The 12,539-nt window shown below is 36.3% G+C and overlaps 1 protein-coding gene across 7 annotated transcripts in view; it reads right to left on the reverse strand.

The window, feature by feature from the left end:
* The window catches only part of Tmem164 (transmembrane protein 164), a 202,884-nt gene that overhangs the window by 117,963 nt on the left and 72,382 nt on the right, over positions 1-12,539 (reverse strand). For all 7 annotated transcript variants that reach the window (XM_023699904.1, XM_023699908.1, XM_023699906.1 and 4 more), the window contains one exon: positions 2,885-2,934. In XM_023699904.1, the coding sequence (XP_023555672.1) occupies positions 2,885-2,934 (50 nt within the window). The remainder of the gene's footprint in view (positions 1-2,884; positions 2,935-12,539) is intronic.

The following is a 12,539-nucleotide window of genomic DNA, read 5'->3' on the forward strand; positions in this document are numbered from 1 at the left end:
CTTATTGATTGAAGTATTGATGGACACATATACTGTTTCCAAGTTTAATTATTTTAATGTATATGATAATTTGTTTCATTTACATTACTAGTTTGTCTTTCAACAAAGAGAAAGTTTTGTACTACTATCTGTTTATTTCTTTTTAATAAGAGTGGGATTTTTTGGCTATGACATATTGAAGTCAAATTTTCGTTATTCTTTTAAGATTATGGTAAACAATGTATTAATTATTATTATTATTTTGCTATTAATTGTCTCTTTTTTCATAAAAGGTATAAGAATGATTTTTATATTTTATTGTTATTATATGCTTGCATTAAATTAAAATAAATAATTTCACTAGGAAAAAAAAAAAGAAAAAGATGCCTGTTGAATTTATACAGAAAAGTAGGAATTATGTAACGTATGATTTAAAACTGGTATCCATCTTTGAAGCTACAATCTTTTGTTTTTCCCAGCTCAGCCTTCCCTGAGGGTGGGACCGGTGTGGCATGTGGTGCCCAGGCTCTTTAGTCCACTGAGCTATCTTGCTGGCCTTGAAATTACAATCTTAAGGAGAATTGAAAATGTGGAAGTTATATAAGTTATATATTACACCTGTAATCCCAGCACTCAGGAGGCTGAGGCAGGAGGATCATTGCAAATTCGAGACCAGCCTGGGGTACAAAGTGAGTTCAAGGCCAGCCTGAGCTGCATAGCAAAACCCTGTCTCAAAAAGACAAAAAATAAGATAAAATAAGAGAAGTATTGTAGATTAAGAAAAATATAAGTAACTCATAGGAAAACCGGCAGATGATATGACTAGAGAAATAACCCAAAGAAGAGCAAATTTAATCTGAAAAAAGAAACAGGATATAGTAGCCAAGGATGTATACTCATTAGGTCATCAAATTGTAAAAGAATCATAATACCTTTTGCTTACAAGAACATGAAGAAAAAACAATCTCACATGTTACATATAAAAGCAAAAACAAAAGTATAGCAGTCTGCTTTCTAAAATATAGGAAATTTATCTATCTATCTATATATGCATATATAATATTTACATATATAATATATGTACTCTCACACATCTATCTACAAGTTAAAAGCAACATTATATAAGTGCATACACACAATGGTATTCATGTGAACAATAGAAATTTAGAAATAAAGTGAATATTCATTGATACAATAACTAGATATATTGTGTATACATGAAATATTTTCTAACCTTATAAAAGAATAACACCCATACCAATAGAATTTGATAGGTTTCTGAGACAGGGTTGAGTTATAAAACCAAAGCATATTAAGGTTTATGTAAGATTCTATTTCTGTAAAACAAATAATTAACAACAAAACATCACCAAGCCCACAAGAGTATGTGTGTGTGTCTGTGCTGTGTGTGTGCTACACCTACGAAAATAGAGAAAAATACAGAAGGATACACATTGGTTTGCTAATATGTAGGGATGGTATGAAATGGTAGAACTAGGAACTAAGCCAAAAAAAATGACAGGAAACAATGAAACTAACCTGTATAAAAAATTAATTTAGCAAGCATGTTTATTTATTTATATAAGAATGTAAATGTATAATGACATGAAATTTTGAAAAGATACAGTAAAAACCTCAATATACAACATGGTCTCTGCTTATTTAAAAAAGAGGAATAAGCAAAATGATCTCTTGGGGGTGAGATTAGGGGTTATGCTTAGTTTCTTCTTTATATGTATCTATATTTTGAATAATGAGAATTGTTATTTCATCATAATAAAATGATGATGATAATAATAATAATAATAATAATAATAATAATAATAATAATAATAATAAATGCTACTCTTCAAGCATCAGGCTGAATTATTTGAGCTCATTTTGGAAAGCCAAGTGAAAGAAACAGTTTTAGATGCTCCTTTCCTGGAGGATTTGTCCAAATAAGAAATAGATAAAATCAGAATCCACTAGCCCTGACCTGGTAGAAAGTAACTCACCTAAAGCAAGAAACTAAATGGCTACTTCAAGGAGGCTTTCTGATGCCGCAAATGGGGCATTTTTCTCTCTACGTAACACCTTAATGACTTAAGTAAATCAGAAAGCCATTTACAACACTCTCAATTATCCAAGGATCTGCTAGGTTCTTTCTTTCTGTTCCTTCCCTCTGGCTTTAGGGCATTTCACTGCTCAGGGTCCGCTATAAACTGGGGCCAGGGGGAAAGAGGGGTGATAAATAAAATCAGTTCAGTCAATTCAGTGTTTCACTAGCAACTGTATTAAAAAGTGGGATAAGTGTGGTAGTCACAACTCACGATGAAATATGACTTCCAGGACTCTTAAATTTCATTTAAGTAAACTTGCCCTTAGAGAAACATGATTGGTTTGCATACATTTTCATGAATTAGATGCTTGCCAGTTTTGAAAAAGTCAGGACTTGTAACAAGTGATATTTTTTTTTCTCTCTTCATTTCACTTTTCACTTTAAGAAAAATAACACATTAAAACCCCCCTAAGAACAGTGAGTGCCCTTCATTGTGAGGGACCACATCCCTAGTGGAGCAGTAGGAGCACAATGCAAGTATGTCAGAAGGACGTTTTCTGGCATGGAGCATGGTTTCTACAGAGACTTGCGCAAGGCAGTAATCTTCCAAGGGAACATGTCTTGGCCAGATAACCACAAAGACGGGCTGAAAAGTATTTATCAGAGCCTGACAAAGTCCACACTTTCATGTACAGTATTTCCCTGTTTAGTGCACCCTCATAGACTTTCATCCCGTGGGAAATCCCAGACAGAGAGATACAAGCTCATGGCATTCAAAGCACATCATCTTTTTAATCAAACAGATAAAACATCATCTTTTTAGTAGGCAATAGAACAACAACAACAAAAAAAAATTTCTCTTACTTAAAGACCACGATAGCTCCTGGACATGGAGGACAGGCCAAGAGGAAGATCTGCAAAAGAAAAATTAAGAAGGGTTAGCAGGAGAAATGCTGAACACAGACAATGTTACTCTAACAATAAGATACAAACAACAGCAACCCCCCAAAAAACTCTAACATAAATATTAAAAAGGTAAAGCTGTTATGTTTTTTGTATCAGTTAAAAATAAAGAGGCAAGCAAATGGCTTTCCAAAGTATATGTTCATGTTTGCAAGGCGTGTGTGTATGGGAGATATGGGGAGAGAGTCACAGGAAGAGACAAGACTGGATCTCTCAATGCTTCAAATTCAATATGGCTTAAGTACTCAATCATTGAAGTTTTCAATTGAATGCAGGTAAAAATAGATTCTAAGCCTCAAGCACACACACACATACACACACACACACACACACACACACACACACACGCCCCATCTGGTTTGCCTCCCATGGGGGAAAGTGGGTTTATCAATACCCAGCACTGCCAAATTTAGAAATAAAAGCACAGGCCTCTAAGTTAAATTTGAATTCCAAATAAACAATGAATAATATTTCAGTATAAGTAGGTCCTAAATAGTACATATAACATACTTATACTAAAACATTATTCACTTTTTATTTGGAGTTCAGGTTTAACTATGCATTCTGTATTTCACCTCGCAACCGTATCCAACTGCTACCATCAGGTTCCACAGCTAAATTTGATTTGATTCTTTTACTTCTACGCATGTCTAGGTAGTTTTTACTCTTCTGTTTTCTTCTCCGGTAAAATCAAATAGAAAGAATCTTGCCTTAGGAGACCAATCAGTTTCTTTCTACTTTGTGTGGCTTAGGCCTGGGCAATAGCCCTTAAACATCTGCAAGTATGTGACCTTCAACTATGCAGTGATTCTCAAATGTCATCAAAGGGACATAAAATCCACTGCAAAAATTGCTAAATTTCTGTATTTCCCCATTAAGAAGCTGGATTTCAGAAATCTAAGATCCCAGGACCCAGCCTGTTTTTAAAAAGCTCCAGAAGTCTGACTACTCCTAGTAACCTGACATGCTGCAAGTTTAATCTCTAAACAATGACAGGTTTAAACTACGAAGGCATTCAGCAGGACTAAGGACAAAAGACTGAAATTCATGTTTGTGAAGTTCCTTTGCCTTACAGTGACTTAGGGCAGTGGTTTAGAAAGTACTGACATGTGTCCCTAATTTTATAGAATGTTGAGGAATACAGAAAATTTGCATTATGCACCTGTTGCCTTTGTCATGTGTATGCTCCTTAGCATTTGGTTCCCCAGTTATCAGTCTACATTTAGAAGAAAAAATGTACTACCGGGAAAATCAATATAAGGAAAGACACAGGCTGCGTAGTGTAAATCCCTGCCAACAGGAAGAGAAAGAAGAATGGAAACAAGGGTCTTAAAAGAATACATCAGAAATCTATCACCTCCTCAATACTTCATCAAAGAACCCCTCCAAGGAAAGAGCCAGCAAGAATGAGCCTTTCCCCTATGAATCAATTTGAATAAAAGTACAAAATCAATGGTCACAGGTGTCCAAACCTCTATTAGCAATTGTGAAAGCCATACTAATTGAAAAACTGAAGTTTTGTTTCTTCAAAGCTAATGTGATGGGAAAACCTGACTTCAATGGTGATGACACTATTTGTACCTTATTTATTCTGCTTATGGTGAATGTTCATATATTTCTATAAAATAATGATAATGTATTTGATTGTACAGTTCTGCCCCAGCCTTAGGGAGTGTATGCTAAAAACACTACCATATATTATACTCTAAAATCTAAATATATTCTAAAATCTAAAAGACTTCTGAAATACATCTGAGTCTACTGGTTTTAGATAAGGATTGTAGACTCAAATTTTGACATCTACACTGTAGCTTATCCCCACTCCCCTTCCTAATCCTCAGGTGCAATCTATGACAGAAATAAAGACAGAACTATGTACCCCTAATCCAGCAGTAAAGTTACTCACCTTAGGCAAGTGACCAAGTGGAGGCTGAACATAATTACCTAGCATCAGGCCCATCAAAGAATCTGATCCTACAGTATATAGAGGAAAAAGAGACCCATCCACCTTGGGAAGGTCCTCAGTACTTTTGGAATCCTCAGAGTCATGCTGGCAGTCTTCTTGAGTTTGAGGAATACACCAGATACTCCCAACAAGCTAAATATAGAAGTAAAAATGCCATACTGGACCTCACAGCTAAGGCTTACTTTTCTATACCCCAGCCAAGAGGGGATAAGTGGATTCTTGGATGCTATTATGATTTAGGATTAAAATGTCCCTCACAGTTTCATATATTCAGAGATGGGGCTTTTGGAAGGTAATGAGATCACATGGGTACTAAACTCATCAATGGATTACTCTATTGATAAGTCTATAAAAGTTGACTGTGTTGCTTGAAGGGGGTATAGTTGGAGGTAGGTCACTTGGGGCATGATCTGTAGGGTGTGTTCTTGCCTCCAGTCTTTCCTTTCTCTCATTCTCATTCTCTCTCTGCTTCCCACTTACCACAGGATAAAAAGCTATCTTCCACCAGGCCTTTCTACTATAACATCTTTGCAGTGGAGCCAGCCAACTCTGAAATAAACTCCCTGGAAACTGAGCCATATTAAACTGCCCTCCTTTAAGTTGTGGGTGCTGCGTATTTTGACCCAGTGATGGGAAAGGTCACTGATTGCTGTGCCAATTGCCTTATAACTCCATTTGGTTATTTTTTCTTTTCTTTTCTTTAGCTTAGCACTATGGTATTTTTTCATAATTTTTATTTATTTCAATGAGAAAAAAGATAAAATAGCAATAAAAGTTTTAAAACAGGTTGGTAGGATGTTTATAATAATTAATACATTGCATATTGTTCTCTTCATAGTAGTTATTCAGAGGACAAGATGCAGACATAGCTTGTCTAAACAATATTAGTATAAACTTTTATTCTCAATGAATTAAGAGAAAGTAGCTATACATCTATCCTAACTATCTTATGTATACATATTTTTTTCCTTCCTCCCTTTATTCCCACAACAAAACTGTCCTTTATTTACACTTTTGTGAAGTTAGTAACACATGACACTAGGTTGCCTAGCAACTGATAGCTAACCTTAACCAGACAGGATGTTGATCTCAGGAGTGAGGTAGCTTGTTTGCTTTAGGCACTAGGCCAAGTCCCACCTACATATATTTGATCGATTTCTTAGCTTTGTGGCTCCCAACATATTCCCCTTTTCTGTTTTGTTTTTTCAGAGATGGGTGTTCCATTGCAGTCAGACAAGCTGTATTTGGAGAATTTTCTTAAGGACCTTTTAGTTCTGCAGATAACCCATTACTATTATGGACTATTAGACTATATTGGGTCATCTGGCTGTTTTAGATCTTCTCTATCCTGAAGCCCAGGAACCTACAACAAACAACAAATGTCAAGTTCTGATCAAGCTGGCTGTCTGATTATGCTCCATCCATCATAGAGCTGTCTTCTAGTCTTGATTCTAAGAGTGTTCCAACAGTTACTTGCATGAGACCGACTGAATCTAATCAGCACTCTGGCCTTTCTCATCTTGCCTGCCTCTTCCCCTCATGAAGGCAGAGGGTATTTTTAAACAATCTTTAAATCACATACAGTAGATTTAAAAACCCTAAATTCAACATATTTCATTTCTAGTAAGCTGCAGCCTCCTTCAGCAACTTCAATAATTGATGATATTGAAACTCTATCATGCCAGGGTAACATCTATAATCACTGCCAGCCAGTGAAGCTTTGTGAAAATAACATTCCAGAGGCCCAAGTGCCCCAGTCATGTTGTGGCTATCCTTATTTTCTTCCTTGTTTGGTTTCCAACTACCTCCAAACTATGATAGCATGAGCTGTAACCTAGTAGACAAAATGTTAAACTATACCCTGGGCTACAAACAAGGAGAGAAGAGTGGACATTTATAAGTGCAAACAAGAAAGATGAGAATGCACTTGAGCCTATCCCAACCACCAACTTGGCACATTATTTTCCTAAAATCGGTCCAGGGTGGCTCCTGAAGTAAAGGGCAGAAGCAGGTGGCATACAAAGAAGAGCTCCTGAATAATGTTAATTTCCTATCACCTGGGAGGTAGACAGAAATGTGCTATTAAATTCTATTTTATAGGGCTGGGGATATAGCTTAGTGACACAAGCACCTATCTGGCAAACACAAGGTCCTGAGTTTGATTCCTGGTACCTCCCTGCAACAAAAATCCATTGTACAGAAGAACAAACTGAGAAAGAAAAATTCTGGGGCTGGGAGATAGCTCAGGAGAACAAGTGCTTGCCTGGCAAGTGCAGGGTCTTGAGTTCAATCTTTGGTACTGGGAAAAAAAGAAGAAAGAAAAAGAAAAAAAATTGACAAGGTTTCAGGTGAGAATGCAGAACTCCTAATTTCTAGTTCAATGTACTTTCCATGTCATACCCAAAAAGTATCATGCCTCCTGGGGACTTATCTTCTTTTTGCTTTAGCCTTGACTGTTGACCACATGGCACACAGGAAGTCACCCCAATGGCCACCTGGCCACCTACTTATGCCACCAGCTAGCTCATAAGGATGACAGATAAGATCTACTTTCTACCATGAGACAAGTCAAAACACAAACCCAACACAGCAGCAAATCACACTTACACAGATGATGATCAGTGTCCCACATTCCTCAAAGACAGGTTCATTTTAGTTCCAACTTTCCTGATCTCTAAGTCTGGTGGGCACTTGAAGTTCCTGAATACTCACAAAATTGAGTTCTTTTCTGGCTGATTAGTCCACAAAAATTCACAAGTTCCACTCAAATCCAGCATTCCCCAGGAATGGTTCTTCTACTCACAAGCTTCTCCTTGCACATTCAGTTCCTTCGTAATCACTGGATCAAGGCAACAACTGCTGTCCCAGTACCACTTCTACCTTTGAAATTCTCTAGTTTAAGGTTCTCACCATTGCCCACCCCCACAACCTTGTTGTCCTAACCACAGTCATATCAGCCCCAAGCTCACTTCCATCATTGTTTGACCTCCCATTAACTTCTGCACTACCCCAACATTAGATTTAATAAAAGACCATTTTTATAGCACGTAAAGAAGATAGCTCTTGTTCACAGGAGGATGCTCATATCAAGAGAAACACAATTCTTAAGAGAAGCCAATCACTACAGACCATTCTAAAGGAGGGGCTAGTCAGGCTATGCTGTAAAGGGGCAAAAGAAAATTAAATGAAAGGAAAATACAGAGGAGGAATGAGAATGGTGGCAGTACTCCTGTACAATCCCCCTAGGCCTACTAGGCATGCCTCAGTTCTCCAGATTCTACTTCTTAAGAAGGTCTCCAAATTATATAGGGATTCCTAAGGACAAGTGCTTATAACCATTACCCAACATGGGCAAGACTAACATTGTGGGCTACACAAAGTCTACCTTGGGGCTCTATTTATGAATGCTCACACCTTTGCGCCCTCATCAGCTTTCTCTGTACCACTGATAATCTCTTCACTGGTCTCCCACTGTGAGGTACACAAGAAGGATTTATCCAAACTGCTATTTTAGGAGCAGGATACCATGGCTCGATCCCCAGCTCAACCTGTCTTACCAGACCTTCCCTTCAGGTAGCCTGAGCCACCAAAAAAAAAAAAAAGCCAAACTGCTATCCTGATACGGTCTTTTCAAATTTTCCATGTCTTGCCAGGACATACAGAAAAAGCTCAAAGTGCTTCTATGCACTTTGTTTTTTCAGAAACTCCCAGCGTGGTAGACTTTTGCATTATGCTAAATTGTATCCCAAACATACTTCATGTTCATCAAAGCCTTCTAAAACCACTAATAGCTTCATTCTATTCAATTGTATGAATATGCAACAGTTTGTGCAACCAATATCCTCTTGTTACATGTGTAAGTTGCATCTATATTTCTAATTCCTTTGTCATTTCCTTAGTTCACATTCATAGGAGGTCTTAAAAGGGAATACAATCACTCCTTGGTATCTGTAGAGGACAGGTTCCAAGATGTTTACACATACCAAAATCTAATTATGCTCACTCCCTTAAAATGGAACAGTATTTATACATTGCTTATACACATCGTCTCATGTACTTTAAATTCTTTCTAGATTATTAAGTTTTTCAGAATATTTGAATTCCATAGTTGGTTGAACAAATGTAGAACTTGATGTTACATAGGGCAAACTATATATATTTTAGTATTTTTGACCTCATAACACTGCACTGTCCTCCAGACAAATTATTTGAATTGATACTCCTCCTGAACATATGAGATGGGTTTCTTCCATACCACATATGGCAATTTGTGGTTTTAATTTGTATGTCTCAGACTACCAGAAGTGTTAAACTAATTTCTAACATGATTATTGTCCAGCCATATTTTCCTTTTGTTTTGTTTTGAGACAAGGTCTTACTATGGAGTTCAGGTAGGCCTTGAACTGCAACAATATTCCTGTCTCAGCTTCCTGAATATGGGATTATCGGTGTGCACCACCCACCCAGGTGTCCTGCCATATTTCTTCATTTGGATGTGACCATCTATGCACTTTGTCTGTTTATTTTTAAACTAAAATGTTCATTTTTATTTAGTTATAAGGGTTGCATATCAAGAACATGTAATACGGACTATATGACATTTATTACAAATACTTTTCCCAGGTTGCCACTGTCACAGGTTTTCTTATCATATTTTATCTTTCTTGTATAGTCATGGGTATTAAAGTCACAACCATTATACTGAGCTATATCCCGATCCCATTTATTTTTTAAATTTTGTCATCGGGCCTAAGCTGCCTAGGCTGGGCTGAATTTGTGATCCTCCAGCTCAGCCACCTAAAGTGCTATAATTACAGATGTGCATTTCCATGTTTGGCTTGTTTTCCTAATTTTTTCACAATATTAATTTAAAAATATAAATCTACAAGGTTAAACTGTGTCACTGCTAATCCTGTCCACTCTTCTAGAATGGTCTTCTCACCTTCTCTTCTTGTGGCTAAGTAATATCTACCCTTCAAAAGCAAATCTAAAAATAATTCTCCAGGAAACTGAGAAAACTAGGAAGGATGAGGGAACCATAAAATCACCATTAGGAAGCATTGCTGTTCAGGCAAGAACACTGACAGATGCTGTAGTTAGTAATGAAAGTATAACTTTTGCATATAAGATACTGGTTAATTAGATAGGAAAAACAATATTTTTACAGTGATAAAAACTGAGATACTGTCTTAACCAAGTGATCAAGTTTAGCATCACACTAGTAAGTCATATCATCTCACAGTGCCTGATACAGTGCATTTAAGAGCGTATCGCTTCCATGGTAATCTTGCTCAAATTGTACAGTATCAAAATAACCATAAAATAAAATATCAGATGATCCCAAATTGTGGACATTCTCCACAAAAGATGACAAGTTCTCTCAAATTTTCAGGGGCATGAAAGAGAAAATTTGATGAAGTGTCATAAATTAGAGGAGACAGAACAACAAAATGCAACATGGGATCCTGGACTGGACAGCAAAAGAGGAAAAGGACATAAATGGAAACTCATGGAGCTTGAACTCATGGACCTTATAATATCATTATAATTAATTATATATAATTGTAATTATAATTAACGATATTATATCAACCATTAATACTGTTGATAATTATGCTATAATTATATTAGATGTTAACATTAGGGGAAGCTGGATTACAAGGATATAGGAACTTACTGTATTATATTTGCAACTCTTCTGACTGAAATCACTTCAGAAAACAAAGCTTTGAACCATGTGTAACGGTGCACACTTGTAATCCCAGCACTGAGGTAGGCAGAATAAAAATTCAGCCTCAGCCCTGGTGTACTAAGTGGCAAATAGACAAGGGATGCTGAGGCATACATCACAAAGTAATGGTGCAAGCAGGGAGTAAGAACAGGTGTTATTAAATAAATTTCAAGCTTAACATGAGCTGTTGCTGATATAACCCACAGTAGGGATTCATTTGCTAATGAAATCAGAAAGGTTATCTTCAACTTAGTGAGGCCCTGTCCCAAAATTTAAAACATTGTTATCTAACAAATTAAGCTATCTGAAAACTATAGAACAAACTTTGATACCTCCTATGTTTCTCAAACAGCACAAGTAGAGAGTCCCCAAGTTCTGTCATCTTATCACTTCAACTTTTTCAATGTCTCTAAGATATTCTGCCTTTTCCTAGTTTCAGACCCTATTATTTTCTTACACTGCCACAGCATTTCCTTTCAGACTTCCAGGCCCCCAGTGTTTCTCTTTCTTTACTCTAGTTCATGCAGTATTGTGAGGTTCCTATTCTCAAAATAGTACCCTGATCGTGGTATACTACTCCTTAAAAATTTTAAGATGACAGATTTGTTATAATCTTTATATACTGACTCTAAAAATCACATGAAATGCAAGGAAACCCAAAAATCCTAAATGACTTGATTGCAAATAAGACCAAATAAGAGAAGCCTTTAATGCCTGATATGGGCACTTAACACAGAGCAGTAGCAATAATGATAGTGTGGTACTGGCATAAAAACAGACGATGATATGTCTATTCCAAGGGAATAGAACTAGGAGTCCAGAAAAAAAGCCTTGCGCTGATCTTAACACAGGTGCCAAGACCATTCCATGGTGGAAAGAATAGTCTCTTCAACCAAAAATGGTGAAATAGGGGCCGGGGATAGCTCAGTGGAGTAAGTGCTTGCCTGGCAAGTACAAGGTCCTGAGTTTGATCCCTGGTACCACCAAAAAAAAATGTTGAAATGATTGGTTATAGACATGCAAAAGCATGAAGCTGGAGCCACAACATACAAGCACTGACAAAAGTTAATGCAAAATCAACCAAAGACCTAATTATAAGAACAAAAGTTGTAAAACTTAGAAAACAAGTAAATCCTCATGACCTTGGATTTCACAATGGATTTTAAAGTATGACATTAAAACACAAACAACAAAGCAGATTTTTACTTCATTAAAATTAAAATCTTCTGTGCTTTAATTAGTATCAATAAAGTGAGAAGGGGAGAACCAATTTGCACTATCATGTATCTGATAACAATTTAGTATCTGAAATACATAAATGACCTTTAAAAATCAGTAGAAAAACAACAAAACTTAAAAGTAGGCTAAGGATTCAATTAGACATTTCTTTAAAAAAATATGTAAATGATCACAATAAATAGGAAAAGACGTTCAACATCATTAAATCAAATTCATAATACTTCATTCTGACTAGCATGGCTTAAATGTGCAGAAACTGAAACCCTCCTATTCTGTTGGTGGGAACATAAAATGATGCTGCTACTTAGGAAAAGAGTCTAGCAATTCCCTAAGAAGTCAAACATATTTGTCATATGACCCAGCAATCTCACTGCCTTAATCAAGAGAACAGAAGATCTATTTCCACCCAAATCTTATGCACACATGTTCATAGCATATTATTCATAATAGGCAAAAGTTATAAATAGCACAAATACTCATTACTGAATGAAAACATAATATGTACTGTATATATACAATAGAATGGTATTTGGCCTTTAAAAAGAGGGAGTACTCATACATTCTACAACATGATTGAACCTTGAAAATATTATGGTACAGAGGGGGGGAAAAATATATAT

Source organism: Octodon degus, unplaced genomic scaffold (assembly GCF_000260255.1).
Source record: "Octodon degus isolate 3935 unplaced genomic scaffold, OctDeg1.0 scaffold00117, whole genome shotgun sequence".
NCBI lineage: Eukaryota > Metazoa > Chordata > Mammalia > Rodentia > Octodontidae > Octodon > Octodon degus.